The sequence below is a fragment of the Triticum urartu genome, chromosome 4A (genome assembly GCF_056163025.1).
Source record: "Triticum urartu cultivar PI428250 chromosome 4A, HENAU_Tu73, whole genome shotgun sequence".
In the NCBI taxonomy this organism is placed as follows: domain Eukaryota; kingdom Viridiplantae; phylum Streptophyta; class Magnoliopsida; order Poales; family Poaceae; genus Triticum; species Triticum urartu.
The window spans coordinates 304245424-304261687 of NC_141876.1; the positions used below are offsets into that span (position 1 = coordinate 304245424).

The 16264-nt window shown below is 47.7% G+C and overlaps 1 protein-coding gene across 2 annotated transcripts; it reads left to right on the forward strand.

The window, feature by feature from the left end:
- The first annotated feature begins 244 nt into the window (after positions 1-244).
- LOC125551318 (myosin-binding protein 7-like) lies at positions 245-15843 on the forward strand. Of its 2 annotated transcripts, XM_048714503.2 has the most exons (3): positions 248-1762; positions 15213-15259; positions 15445-15843. In XM_048714503.2, exons 1-3 carry the CDS (start codon positions 590-592, stop codon positions 15542-15544), a joined length of 1320 nt encoding a protein of 439 aa, XP_048570460.1. In that variant the 5' UTR covers positions 248-589; the 3' UTR covers positions 15545-15843. The 2 variants fall into 2 exon arrangements, with proteins under 2 accessions (XP_048570461.1, XP_048570460.1); XM_048714504.2 differs by lacking the exon at positions 15213-15259 and having other exon boundaries at positions 245-1762.
- The last annotated feature ends 421 nt before the right edge of the window (positions 15844-16264 follow it).

A 16264-nucleotide genomic window follows, 5' to 3' on the forward strand; every position in this document is an offset into this window, starting at 1 on the left:
GGTCAGCAGGGAGCGGGGCACCTCGGGGAGAGGAAGGGGGAGAAGGAGAAGGAGGAGGAGGAAAGGGGGGAGGGGGAGGAGAGGAGAGCCATTTCACCATAGATGACCCATTATAGATATTTTTTTATCATCTTTAAATTACATGCAAAATTTAAGATAAAATATCTTATCAATCATTGTACATGCCCTTGCCGCCAGTCTGCCACACCACTCATTCTCCAGCCGCCCCGGCCAGAAATATCGCCAGCAGCCTCCGTTCCGGCACGGCGGGCGGCCACAGCCACCCAAGCCAAACCCATCGCTCCCGCCCAAGCATCCAAATCTCGCGCTGCACTGCCCCTCCCGCCAGACCCGCACCAGCAGAGCACCCTCAAACTTGCCCAAAACCAGACCGCCCACCCCAGACTTGGCATGGAAAAGAAATCATCGAGACGCAAACTCCTTCGCTTCGGGGCCACCTTTCGCGCCGCGCCTCTCCTCGGCTTTGACCGCACCCTCTCACCCTAACCGCCCCAACGCCGCCCTCGCCTCCTGCGCGGGCGCCTACACCACGCATGCGCGCCTGCCTGTGGCGTGCCCTTCTTCCGCCATGGCGAGCGACCCCGGCGGCGACGGCGACGCGTGCCCGCTATGCGGCAGCGGGGATGACCAGGCGCCGGTGACGGCCGCCCCTGCGCGCGTCACGCTCCGCAAGCGGAACCTGCCAGCGGAGGCTGTCGCGCGGGTGGGGCCCGGCGACGAGGCGGCCGCGCCGCGTGAGGCGGTCGCGTGGCAGCAGAGCGGCATGGTGGAGCTGCAGGAGGAGCTCGAGGCGGAGCGCCGCGCCGCTGCCGAGGCCGCCAGCGAGGCCATGTCCATGATCCTGCGCCTGCAGCGGGACAAGTCAGAGGCCATGATGGAGGCGCGCCAGTTCCGGCGGTTCGCCGAGGAGCGGTTCGCGCACGACGCCTCCGAGGTCGCCGCCCTCCACGACGCCATCGCGCGGCGTGATGCCTCCATCCAGTCGCTCTCGGAGCAGCTCCGGGTGTGCCGCTCCCGCCTCATCCAGCTCGGGTTCCTCTCCCCGTCGTTCCTCCCCTCATCTCCCACAGCCGCCGCGGGGGACAACCTCTTCGCTGACGACTACCCTTCCATCCAATGCCTCGATTATCCTGCGCCCTCCGACGTCGGTACTCCACGCACCCACCACATGCTCTATACAATGCCCGGCCGAGATGCCCATAAGGGGGTCATCTGCGCTTCACCACGGCGCCAGCGCCATGGGCGCGCACTCTCCAATGACAGCTTGTATGATGGCGGCATTGCAGCGGCTGATGAGTTCACGTACGTGGTGGAGCAGGACGTGTCGGACCTGGATGATGACTGCGACCGGGTGTACACTGTGGACGCAGTGCATCGCGTGCCTGTCGCCGCACCTGAGGACTGCTGCTACTTTCAGACACCGATGGGGAACGACGTGGGCTTTGTTGATGGGGTTGGGGCGTGGGCTGAGGAGCAGCAGATACAAAAGCTCAGTGCAAGGCTACAAGCACTGGAGGCAGATCGGGAGTCGATGCGGCATGCAATCATGTCAATGGGAGCAGAGAAGGCGCAGGTTGTGATGCTCAAGGATATCGCTCACCAGCTCTGCGAGGAGGCAGCACCATTGCCTGCAGTTTCATTGAAATTGCATCCAGTGCCGCAAGCGGTCGTAGCGCCAAAGAGGAAGTTGGTGAAGAGGCAGCCTTTCTGCGTGAAATTCTTCATTGTGACCGCAATTAAGGTAAACTCAGCTGGTCTCGTGCTTCTATAAATTCTTAGTTTGTTCATAGTGATCCATGAGTTATAAGTAAACCGGTACATTTAAGTATTCTTCATTTCTTCATGTTGTAATACTGGGTTTTGAGAAAACGACACACACTATAATAGTAATAATCTAGACATGCAACAAGGCATTGCTATATGTGTGCTGAATATGATCAGAGTAAATTATTAGAAGTGCTTTATTGCTCTATATAACTAGCGGAAAATCATAATTGTAGTCCTTTATCAAATTAGGAATATTTGTGGTTGCACTACTGCAGTGGCTCAGCTTATTTAGATATTTGGATATTTTAAGGAGAAAAGTTCACTTTATAACCCTAAACTTGCCACTCGGTTTAAGGTTCAACTCCCAACTTTAAAACCGGTTATTGCACTAACCAGCCGGTTTAGTAATCCCCGACCGAGTTGACTGCTGATTGGTTATCATCAGTGCGGGCTGGATCCTCTCTCACATTTCCTTGTGCCCAAGCCCTCTCCATGCAGCCGTTGCCGCTGCGTCCCCACTATCCATCCACGCTGCGCCTGGTGCTCCTGGGCCGGTGTCGGACCCCGGATTTGGAACTATTCCAAATTTAGCTTTCTGCCAACTGAGGATACGTACATGCATTAATACACACTTATGTTTTTTTACGTGGTTGTATCATCACAAGACTCAAACGGTAATATAACATAGGAACGATGCTCACATGAGCTAAAATAATACTCCCTCCGTCCCAAAATAAGTGTCGCTGATTTAGTACAACTTTGACGAAGGAAATAAGTATTACATCTAGAGACCGGAAATATCCAAGGTTACATCATCCAAGAAAAAGATCAAATAGTTTGAGCGCAGTCAAAAAAGCAAATGGCCTAAGAGGGCCGGGAATAAACAACATCCTGCCCACAATCTCAGCCAGCCACCGGGGAACCTCTGGTCCACTCATGGCGTGCAAGCTCAACATAGTAGTCACCGTCGAAGTCGGAGTAGTCCTTTGCAACAAATGGTGGTTGAAAAACAAGGTGAGCACATGATGTACTCCGCAAGACTTACACCAGATCTATTCTAAGTATGCATTGTTCTAAAAAAATGAGGAGGTTTGAGCCGCAGCAAGCACTAGCATCCTATAGAGACACGCTGCAACTTGCGTCTATTAGAGATGAGGAAAGAGAGCGTACCCAAGGTAAGATAGCGTAAATGGTCCATCTATTATATCCATTGTTTTTAAGGCGGTAAGGCGACCTAAGGCGATCACCACCCGCTCTAGCGCCTAAGGCGGGCATATTTATAAGGCGCTGCCAGGATGCCTTATCGCCTAAGCGTCCAAGGCAGGATGTCTTAAAAACAATGATTATATCCACCTAACCTAACCGCAAACATAACACGGCCTTGCATTCCCCTTCGTATACACACGAAGAAGAATCCTCAAGACACAATTTTGGTTGAAGTTGTTCTCTGATCAAATACAACATATCCAAGTCCATAACCATGGACACAACTACTCAGATAGATTATTTAACCCTGCAGAGGTGTACCACTGTTAAAGCGCAACATGCCTTTTGTTATGGATACAACTTATCTCTACTGCATTTATATATATTACACAAGACTTGGGGTTCAAGGAAAAACACATAGCTTTTTAAGGACTCCTAGACCAATACTAACACTCCTTACCAGCCCCCTCAAATGCAAAGCATATGCAATAGCATTGCATTTGAAGAAGTGTAACCCTACAAAGAAAATGATAATCCAAAATCCACGTCTTTGACATTGTTGTCGTAGCATGAAGAGTTCTCAAAACTTGTCGAGTCAAGCCAAAGGGGATAACGAGAAAATGGTGCATCAGAGGAAGACACCACATCAGTAGAAGATACAAGAGAAATATCAAGAGAAGATGGGTTGTCAAAGAAGATGGCACACAAGAGGATGAAGCATTGCACACAAAATCATAGCCCAAGAAAACCGACGGCAAAAGAAGCTCAGCGACAAGAGAATCGGCATAGATCGACAATGGAAAAAGAGAGCCACGAAAATCCTATAGAAAACAACAAGGACCGAAAAAAGAGGCTGATGGACAAAGGTTTGGTGAACTCACATGACATGAGAAACACGAAAAAGAGCAATGGACTTGGTGGACGCAGCGGAGAATATAGAAAACTAGAAAGCGCATATAGACTAGGGTGATGGGAGCGGAAGAAAATCATGGCGGCAAGGGCCAAAACCAAGCAGAGCTCTTGTGATGTGTTCCTGACAATGAAGGGGGTGGTCTCTCTGAGCTAGAAGAGTCAGCAAAAAGACCAGTAAACTCTGTTGAAGAAGAACCCAAAGCTGCAAGCAGATGCCTAAGTCGCACAATATCTTGCTTAGTGTCCCAGTCAGGGACACTGTTGAAGGGGCTGGGATAGAAGCACAAGTCCTTGAAGTCGCTGTACGCGCCGGGCATAGATGTCGGTTCTTCAAGAAGCAATCAAGCTCGGGGTGACCATACTTTTTGCGTATCCGCAATGAGTACGAGAGCGGTCCTCACCACCACCAGGAGGAGTGGCGGAGCACTGGAGCGGGAAAAAACCGGTGCGGCAGACGGCATAGCAGGAGCTCAAGCAGCGACCAACGAGGGAACATCAATGAAACTTGCACCACAAAGACGAGTCTCATTAGCCCAAATCTATGAAAGTGCCTCAAGAAGAGATACGAACATGAGCAAACAACTTAGCACACAGTGACTCAAACTCCTTACGAAGCCGAGGCAAGAACTCATAGACGCGATGAAACTCCAAGCTTGATAGCACAACTTGGCAACACTGGCAAGTACAACAACGAGCAGCGCGAAGAGAGTCAAGCTGGCGCCAGATAGCAAAACTATGTGCGTAGGAATCATCAATAGTGGATCTCAAAAAAAAAGGAATCATCAATAGTGGAGACACCTTGCTGAAGAGCATGCTCCTGGCGAACCACGCACACGTATAAGGCGTCACCAGAGGGCTGATACCGCTGGCAAAAACATGTCCACAACCCGAAGACGGTAGCGAGGCCCATAAATTCAGAGGCAAACTGAGGCAGAACACTGGAAGTAAGAATAGACGCAACACAAGCATCAACATCAAACCATCGAGTGTAAGTAGACAGAGCATCACGATAAGACGGAAGAGCCTCCTCATAGGCCAAAACCTGCTGCTCATAAGCACAAACCACAGTCTCATCAGCAAGCTTAGATGCGTCCTTGGCAACCTTAGGAGCATCCGCATCAAGAGCCGGTGGCGTCGGAGGAGTAGGAGCCTCAAGAGGAACCAGGCACGGTGGGCATGAGACCTCGCCAGGAAAACACCGTAGAGACAAATACCACACATATAAAAGCGAAAGAAGGCGACAAACTTGGTGTGTTAGTACCATCAAAACTTACTGGGCAACGTGGAATGATGACATAGCTTGACAACATATACATTGTATCTGTTTTTTGTTGAACAAATTGAGGTGAAACCAGTTAACCAGGAACCAACGAACATGGCAGCCGGAGGTTACTGGTCTGTCAAATCAGCTTGCAGCCCGCACAGGACGGAAGTGGCGGTGGCTTAACAGTAGACCAAGCCCAGCGGATGGATCGGGAGCCGGACTGGAACAGCTGGTCAATGGGCCGGTGGATCAGAGCGAAGCAGCCCTGGAACCGGCAGATCGAGGTGGAGTGCCGGCAGATCGAGGCGGAGCAGAAGGGGTGATGGTTGGGCGGGAGCAGCGGGATGTGGTAGAGGCTTTTGATCTAAGGGAGCAGCACGCGAGCATGCGGGGAAGCAACAACGACCATAAGCAGACACATTGTAGACAGTTTTGCTTGGACTATGAGCTATGAGCAAGCGACAAGCTATGAACACGAGCGAGGAAGGAACGAGAGGCACTGAATCTTTTTTGTGAAGCTGCCCTTTTCTTCTCTATCAGTAGTATCATGTAACACCCACGATGCGGCTATATCTCCCACGTGTCGGAGCACGACTTAGAGGCATAACCGCATAGTAGGCATGTCGCAAGAGGGGTAATCTTTACACATCCCATGTACTGAATATGAAAGGGATAAAAAGTTGGCTTACAATCGCCACTTCACACAATACATGAATATAGCATTACATCATCCAGAATACAATCAAGGTCCGACTACGGAACCAAATAAAGAAAGACAACCCCTAATGCTAGATCCCCGATCGCCCCGACTGGGCTCCACTACTGATCAACGGGAAACGAAACAACACAACGAACACAATCTTCATCGAGCTCCCACTTGAGCTGGGTTGCGTCACCTGCACTGGTATCATCGGCACCTGCAACTGTTTGGAAGTATCTGTGAGTCACGGGGACTCAGCAATCTCACACCCGCGAGATCAAGACTATTTAAGCTTATGGGTAGGAAAGGGTAGTGAGGTGGAGCTGCAGCAAGCACTAGCATATATGGTGGCTAACATACGCAAATAAGAGCGAGAAGAGAAGCAAAGCAACGGTCGTGAACTAGAAGTGATCAAGAAGTGATCCTGAAACTACTTACGATCAAGCATAACACAAGACCCGTGTTCACTTCCCGGACTCCGCCGGAAAGAGACCATCACGGCTACACACGCGGTTGATTCATTTTAAATTAAGTTAAGTGTCAGGTTTTCTACAACCGGATATTAACAAATTCCCATCTGCCCATAACCGCAGGCACGACTTTCGAAAGTTCAAAACCCTGCAGGGGTGTCCCAACTTAGCCCATCACAAGCTCTCACGGTCAACGAAGGATATTCCTTCTCCCAGGAAGACCCGGTCAGACTCGGAATCCCGGTTACAAGACATTTCGACAATGGTAAAACAAGACCAGCAAAGCCACCCGATGTGCCGACAAATCCCGATAGGAGTCGCACGTATCTCGTTCTCAGGGTACACCAGATGGGCAAGACGTCGGGTTGGCATAGACCCTGGTTGCCCAGGAGGCGCCGGACATCGCCCAGTTTGGACCAACACTTAGAGAAGCACTGGCCCGGGGGTTTAAAATAAAGATGACCCTTGAGTCTGCAGAACCCAAGGGAAAAAGGCTTAGGTGGCAAATGGTAAAACCAAGGTTGGGCCTTGCTGGAGGAGTTTTATTCAAAGCGAACTGTCAAGGGGTTCCCATTATAACCCAACCGCGTAAGGAACGCAAAATCAAGGAACATAACACCGGTATGACGGAAACTAGGGCGGCAAGAGTGGAAGAAAACACCAGGCATAAGGCCAAGCCTACAACGGGTTCCTCGATCACGAACTCATCTCCCGACTCTACCCAAAGCAAGAACACAAGCAAAGGAAACAACAATCAACCACGGTGCAATGCACAAACAACATGATGCAAAACATGCCATGACATGCGGGATGTGATAAGCAATACATATGCGTGCTCCGGAAGGGAAAGATTGAACAAGGCATCAACTTGGCAAACCAAGTGCGCCGCTGGAAAGATGAGTTGATTTCGGCCGAAATCGATATAAAGATCACCGAAATCGGATGCACGGTTTGCAAATGGCAAGCAAAACAAGAATGGCACAATTCTGCGATTAACAACACGATGCCATCTAGAATGCAACAAGAAACTAAGCTACTGCACTCCAACATAACAACAAAGCACATGGCAGTGATCTACTCAAGATGCTTGACAAAAGATGAACACTGAGCTACGGCTAAATCACACAAGAGCAGGTTCGAACAAGCATGGCAAAAGTGCAAAAGATATCAGCATCACAGACTTAGAGAAAATAACAAAATGCCAGGAATTAACATCAGGAAGCCATGTTTAGAGCAAGCTAACAACATGCTACAGGAACATATCATAGCAAAACAAGGCATGACATGAATCTACTCAAAGCATAGAACAAAAGTCCCTTACTGACCATAAGCCAAAAAGGATGAGAAGATATGATGGCACCTATGTAAACATAGCAAGTTTCGTTAACAGATTCAGACTTAACAGAAAACTGGGCATGGCATAAACAGAATTATGAAGGCCTCTTTGCGAGCTCGATTCACTCACCACAAGGCATTGCATGACAAGCTAAGCATACTACCAGCAAGAAGACATGTTCATAAGGCTAACCATGGCAAGAACAAGTTTATAGCATGCTTGGATCAACTACAACAACCATGGCAAAATTGATTAACATGTAAACAATCTGCCAGGAACATTTTATAGCAAAAGTAGAGCAAGATTAAGTCATGCTAGGGCACTCCATAAATGCAAACAGGGGCATAGATGGATAGAGCATAACCATATGTCCAAATCATCCTTACTGAACATACTCAAAAGAAGCATGGATCTCACTGTAGCAATATGAATACATGACATAAAAATAACAGCAGAGCAAAGACTTAGTGAAATTCTAAGTCTCTGAAATCAGCAATATTACGAGAGCTACTTTGCATGCTTGTGCTAGTCACCACATTGATCACAAAAATACATGGCATACACCCTGTAAAGATGGCATGGCATACCCAAAACACATGTAGAGCTCATACCCATATGCAGCACACAATAATCATGGCAAAAATGACAAATGCTCATAATCTAATAAGAATCAACATCTAACATTTTATAGCACTCTTGTATCAGCGATTTGGGCATCAAGATGGACTCAAACAAGCAGGTCACAATAGAACAAAATAAAGAGCACATCCTGATGAACATTTCGATATATTGCATGCACAAAACGGAGCAACGGATGAGGAGTTATGGCATCACGAACAAGGGCATAAAATGTATCCCAGAAAGACTCAGAGAAATTATACCCCTCCGAAATGGATCTAGGGTTCCTCGCATAGAAACCGAGGCACGCCAGAGACTTGCCGGAGTTGGTGGAGAAGACGGCCGGAGAGGACGCCGGCGGGACGGGGCGGCGAGATCCGGCCGGATCCGGCACGGCGCGGCGGCGGGCGACCGGAGCGGCGACCGCGCGCTGGGCGACGGGGCAGGCAAGGTGCGGGTGAGGTGGAGGGCGCAGGGCGGCGGCGACCGGGCCGGGGAAGCGGCAGACGGCGGCCGGACGGCGACGAGCGGAGCCGCGCGCTCGCGGGTGAGGCGCGGGCGGCGGACGGCTCGGGCCGGAGAGGGCCTCGCTCGGGCCCCGGCGGGCCCGCACGGGTGGCGCTGAAGTGGGCGGGGACGCGTGGCGGCGCGCGGTTGGCTGAGGCGGCGGGGTTGATGACGTGGCGGCGCCCGATTGGTGCAGGGGACGTGGCCGACGGACACGTCCGGCGGCGTGAGAGGAGCGGGGCTAGGGTTTCATCCGCGAAAATTTCGGGGGAGAGGACATATATATAAGTAGAGGGAGTTAGGAGAGTCCAAATGAGGAGCGGTTTTTGGCCACGCGATCGTGATCGAACGGCCGAGAGGATGGAGAGGGTTTGGATGAGTTTGTGGGCTGACTTGGAGGGGTGTTGGGCTGCAACACACACGATGCCTTTACGGTTCCCTGGTTAACCGTTGGAGTATCAAACGGACTCCAAATGGCACGAAACTTGACAGGCGGTCTACCGGTGGTTCATCAAGGCCGCTTGGCAAATCTCGGTCCATTTCGAGAATGTTCAACACCCGCTCACGAAAAGAGACAAGAGGGGGACGCCGGAGGACATAGGAGTGTCGGATTGCAAAACGAACAACGGGGAAAATGTTCGGATGCATGAGACGAACACGTATGCAAATGCTTTGCACATGATGACATGATATGAAATGCATGACATGTACACAAGCAAAACAAAAACAAAACCCAACCACGAGGGAATATCGTATCGCATCTTCGGAAAAGGCAAGAGTTGGAGTACAAATATGGAAACTTGTATCCGGGGTGTTACATATCAAGCTTACAATACAAGGATAATCTACTAGTCCTTTTGTAGGCCTTGTGAACCGCCTCAGCCACAACCGGCATATCAGGTTCATTGCACCTACAAAAAATATACAGTTCATGTACTGCTCAACAGATGGCAGACCAAGCAAATACCATAATGACTACTAGCTCTGACAGTAACATTCTTACTGGCTAAGAAAAGTCTGAACCGACCTATACTAACCTGACTAATTAAGTAAAGAACACAAAGTTTATATCTAACATTCTCCCCCTAATCCCTGTGTGTTATCTTGACAATTCCAATCTTTACGTTGAGCTCATGGAAATGAACTCGCCCGGGAGATTTCGTCAGAATGTCCGCCCTCTGCTCGCCGGTTCCGATGAACTCCACGATAACCGAGCCCTTCTCCACTGTATCGTATGAAATGGTAGGGCAGATCAATGTGCTTTCTTCGGTCGTAAAGCACCCGGATTTTTGCAGAGCGAGATGGCGGATTGTTGCCGATGCAGAGTGTAGCAGGGTCGGTGTTCAGAAGCTCGCCGGGGAGACGAGCCAGCCAGATCCCTTGGCCGCTGTCGTAGCCACCACAATGTTCTCTGCTTCGCACGAAGAGGTGGCGACAACCTTTTACTTCTGCGATTGCTAGCTCACCGGACTGTTGCAAAGGAAGAATAGCACTCACCATACTGTTGCCGAGGAAGAATAGCATGCCTGAGGTGCTTTTCTGGAGTCCACATCGCTGGTGGGGTTCGAGTCGCTGTAGCCAATCAAGGTCTCACCATTGCCGCGGAGATATATGCATTTGTGCGTGAGTGTGCCAGCGATGTAACTGAGCAGATGCTTGACCGCCACGAGATGGTCGCTGGCTAGCGCCTCCATGAACCTGCTTAGGAACCCGACTGGGAACTCGATGTCTGGTCGGGTGTGTACCAAGTACCTGAGGCTACCGATGACACTGCGGTAGAACTTCGTGTCCACTGGCCTCTCCTTGTTCTCCCTGCTGTTGCAGCGGGCCTTCATCAGGGTGTGCGTGGCGTTGCAGTCCGCCATGCCCACTCATTTGAGCAGCTTGCTGGCATAGGCGACCTGGGTGATTGTACATCCGTCTAGGCTCCTGGTTCACCTCCAGACTATGGTGTAGCACCTTGAGGTTACTCATGCTGAAGAGCTGCTTCATTTCTTCCTTGAAGCAGCGCATGTCGTGTTGCTCAACTCCGGTGATGATAAGGTCGTCGACGTAGATGCCGACGATTAGTTGTGCGTCCCTGGTCCCTCGCGCGTACACACCGTGCTCCAGGCGCTGCGCCTGTAGCTGAGCGATGCCAATCTCGTGTCTAGCTTGGCATTCCATGCCCTCTGTGCTTGCCGCAGCCCGTATAGGGCCTTGTGTAGCCTGTACATGCCGTAATCATGATGGTCGGCGGTGAAGCCCGGCGGTTGAGACACTTGAACCTCCTCCTCAAGGTCGCCGTTGAGGAATGCCGACTTGACGTCCATGTGGTGAACCTCCCAGCCCCGGTTCGCCGGTAGGGCAAGGCTCAGCTGCACAGACTCGAGCCTTGCCACCAGAGCGAAAACTTCCTCGAAGTCCACCGGCGCGAACCCTTCTGTCACCGGTGTTCAGAATAACACTTTACGTTCTCCCTGCCCTTAGCCTCTCCATGGCTTGTTCTCCATGATCCTGGGTTGAAGAATACGGACAAGACAAGAAACATCTACGAATAATTTTATTTCACATATACGGGGCGTTAATTCAAAGCACTTTCATTGATCCCCACAACAAATATAACGGGTTGCAAGGCCTAGGCCTCAACCCATACCTTACCGAACTACTCACACATGGAGATCAGATGGAATGAAGAACATATTTTGAAGATCGATTGATTGATAATGTCTTACAGTGGATTAATTGTGCGATGCACAATTACAAGTATGAACTAGAGGAAGATGAACTATGGTGGTGATGGTGGTGATGGTGGCTATGGAGATGGTAATGGCGACGGCTAGGGTTGATGAGAGAGGATGAAGGTGGCTCTGTTCTGGCTTCGCTCGCGGACGTTCTGTTGGCATTTTGGCGTGGTCCCATTTATAAAAGTTGTTCAGGTGGACGAGGAGCCTCAGAATCCACAGGAACGCCGTCTTTTGTTCTGTTTTCTCTGGTGCGCCTCCTGATTTCTTCTATCTCCTTTTTCACTCCTTTCCATGTTCACACGTGATTTCTTCCCTTTTTAGCCCATTTCTTGTGGAAACACATCAAAGAGAGGATTTGTGAAATCCTTTGCATTCATTAGTCATTAGTCACAATATCGGAACGAATATCTCAGTTTTAATGAAATATCTCGGTTTTAATGAAATATCTCGGTTTAAATAAAGGGTGAAGGAGTGTAAAAAATATCACTCATCAGCAAGTAATTTCTTCCTTCTCTCCTTCCCTTCTTGGGTTTGATTTCTCCGCTGCGGCCATGGCCATTGAATATTGGCCCAGCCTCACATTCTTCATCCACTTCACATGTATTCAATTTTTATTGTATACTATATATACTATACTATATAATACTCTATATACTACCTCCATTCACAAATGTAACATGTTCTATTTTTTCTGTGAATCGGATGTATAGACATGTTTTAGTGTATTTGTTCACTCATTTTAGTCCTTATGCAGTCCATATTGAAATACCCAAAACATCTTGGTAGTATTTGTGAGCGGAGAGAGTACATACTATGTATAGTTCAGCAGTACAGTACCATGTCGACTAGTCCAGCAGTAGTCTAGAGTAGTCACGTGAGTCTCAACCTCAGCTCGACTTGTCGACTCGTAATTCTTGGTTACATCAATAGGTGGTGTTTTGTCCAATAAATCTGAAGAGTACATGTGTGCAAAATCAACCTCAATAGTTGGTGGTTTGTGTAATTTCACTTGTATATATGCACCCAGTTTTAAATTGGATGTATGTTTGGTATGTTTACTCATTTCAGTCCATACGTAGTTCATATTAAAAATATCCAAAACATCTTATAATAATGAACGAAGGGAGTATTTGGGTTATAGTGTCACCAAACACATGAGCAAAATATGCCTTATAATTTGTCAATTTGAGGATATGGACAAATTGTTTCTTTCTTGTGCATCTGTTGCATTCGATCTTCAGGCCCCATTTTCTTAGTTCACTCAGTACGTGAACATCTTATAATCCATCAAACCTGAATTAGAAAACACTTTGTTGTGTTCCATTATACTACCAAACAGCGGAAGAAAGCAGTCTGACTCTGACATGAAATCAAGTTCTTTGTTATTGGTCAGCTCAGGTGTTCCACCGAATGCCCTGTAAACAAAATAGTATGCATGACATTACGCATCAACATGTGAAGTGTCAGAATTGGATCATGACCAAACGTTTATTTATTATATGGGTTAGTGTCAGGTCTGCTACCAAATGTCCTTAAACAGAGTAAAATACGTGAATGTCATCAACATGTGAGGTGTCAGAACTGGATCATTACTGACATTTTATTATTAAGCATGAGGTTTGACCTATGCACAGTTGACTATAACCTGCCATAGCTCTCATGGCGCCTGACAGCATTGTTGTGCAAATTGTGGTATGGTTACGACAACAACAACATCAAAGCCTTTCATTTCCAAACAAGTTGGGTCGGCTAGAGTTGAAACCCATAAGATCTCGAAATCAAGTTATAGTTCTGGCATGTGGATAGGAACTTCCACGCGTTCTGTCCATGGCTATTTCCTCGGTGATATTCCTGTCCTTTAGATCTTTCTTTACGTACTCCAATGTCATGTTTGGTCTATCTTGACCTCTCTTGGCATTGTCAACACGCTTTAACCGTACGCTATGCCCAGACCATCTTATGTTGGACAAGCTTCTTTGCAGTCGGTGCTACCCGAATTCTACCACGAATATCATCATTCCGGACCCGATCCTTTCTTGTGTGGCCACATATTCATCTCAATATGTGCATCTCTGCTACACCTAACTGTTTTACATGTCCCCTCATCCATCTTCATATAACATGGTAGGTCGAATCGACATCCTATAGAACCTGCCTTTTGGGTTTTGTGGCACTCTTGTAACGACGCTAGAAGCTTGGCGCCACCTCATCCACCCAGCTTTGATTCAATGGCTGACATCTTCATGGATATCACGTTCATTGACCCCACATATCGAAAGGTGACCTTCTGAGGTACCACCTGCCCATCAAAGCTAACCTACTCGTTCTCATGCCTAGTAGTACTGAAACCTAACCTCATGTACTTAGTTTTAGTTCTACTAAGTCTAAAACCTTTCGATTCCAAAGTCAGTCTCCACAACTCTTAACTTTGTATTAACCTTTGTCCGACTATCGTCGACTAGCACCACATCATCCACAAAGAGCATACACCATGGATATCTCCTTGTATATCCCTCATGGCCTCGTCCATTGCCAATGCAAAAAGGTAAGGGCTCAAAGCTAACCCTTGATGCAGTCCTATTTTAATCAGAATGTCATTAGTGTCGCCATCACTTGTTCGAACTTGCCACAACATTATGGTAGATGTCCTTGATAAGGGTAATGTACTTTCTTGAGTCTTTGTGTTTCTCCAAGGCTCACCACATGACATTCTACAGTATCTTATTGTAGCTTTCTCCAAGTCAATGATCGTGTGCAGGTCCTTATTCTCCTGAAAATGGGTTACATGGTCGATCTCTCAGGCATGAAACCAAATTGATTAACGAGCATGCTTGTCATTCTACTTAAGCGGTGCCCAAGACTCTCCCATAGCTTCATTCTATGGCTCATCAGCTTAATCCCACTATAATTAGTACAACTTTAAACATCCCACTTGTTCTTGTAGATCGGTACTAATATACTTCGCCTTCATTTTTCGGCCATCTTGTTTGCTCGAAAAATGAGGTTGAAAATCTTAATTAACCATGCTATCGCTATGTCTCAGTGGCCTCTCCACGCCTCAATAGGGATACAATCAGGGTCCATCGCCCTGTCTGCTTTCATCCTTTTTAAAGCCTCCCTGACCTCATTCTCCTGGATATTAAATTAAATTTACGGGGCAATTATTTCCATGACTTTTTTATGAACTTTGTCTAAACTTCAATGAACTTACCCACCTGTCAGCAAAATAGGAAGAATGGGAAAAGGGGAGTAAAGAATTGAGCAGCTCACTTCAATGATAATGCAGAGAGTACTCAAATTACTATATTTGCATGTTTTAATCCGGTTCAAGCAGATACTAGTGTAACATGGCAACTATAGGGTAAACCTTACGACGCGTTTGGTACCGTGCCGGTAATGTTTTTGCTGTATCGTATTCAGGAAGCGTCGCTTCCGGATATTCTTGCGTAAAACGTGGATCGTTTGGTTACTTCGGCCGAGTCCCGATTTCCAACCCCGGCGAATTCGGGCGGTTTCAATTTCGTGAAGGGCTGTATCGGGAAGCGCGTTTATGGAAAGCATCGTCGCCGAAACAAACGCTCGCTACGGTTTTAGAAACCGATGTAATCGGAAGCCGCCCTTTTTTCGGCGAACCAAATGCATCGTTAGTTTCTTTGCTGATTTGCTTCTTTTCTGTTTCATCCAGTGGATCGTATCTGTCTTTTCCCGGCAAAAGAAATTAGATCGCATCAAGTGAGTTGTCAAATCTTGCTCAATTTGTTAACAGTTACCTTGTACTCTCTCGGTCCCAAAATAAGTGTGTCAGCTTTAGTATAACTTTAGTGACACTTACTAAAGTTATACTAAAGCTGGGACACTTATTTTGGGATGGAGGGAGTATCTTTCTGTATGTAACCATTGCTGGGCATCGTTCGCAGGTACCCATTTGGCTTGTGCGGGAGCTATGTTGGACTAATGCTGCTGCTTGATAGGTCCCACAAACAGAGATACAGAAGATTTCTTAAGAGAGCTAGGTGATGCCGCTCACTTATAATATGCAGCGGCCGAGGAAGACTCTGCGCTTGTATGATGCTTTTGTGAAAAGTGTTGTCATTGCTGCATATATCTTTTCGCTCTTTTGTCCATAAATTTTATGCTGGTTTGGTCTGGCGATCTATCTAGTTATCAACTGAGGTTCGAGGTCTTGTCCATTTATTTGATTTGGTGCCTATTTTTCTCCTACTATTGTAATGATTGTTTTTTTAGACAAGTACGAATTGGTTCATTTGTACAAAGTACTCCAAGTAACGAGCAATATCAGAAGTAGAGATTGTTTAGCAGTGCTATGATGTGCTACTGTTTCTGTACTCATACCAGATTTTGTGGAAGACCGGATTTTGAAGTTACCAGTAATTTTACCACAAAAATAGATCATTATCTAATTTCTGAAATATCGAAAGGCAAGCCTCTGGTTTGGGTGGGCGATGCGGAATGAGGTATAAGGCAGATGCTGTGCCCAACGTATCAGTTGCACAGGTTCAAGCGGGTTCAAGCGGGATCTAATCGGTAAGGTTAGCGGCTTGGCAAGCTTTTATTCATATACTTTTTACAGTAATCACGGCACTTTATTACTGTTAGGAAAATATTCAACATAGTATTATCAAGAGGCAAAAGCCATGCACAGGGGGAGGCCAAAGACCAGAATGCAAAAGGCTAAAGGCCACCATAAGTATAACTTTAACACCCCCTCAAACTCAT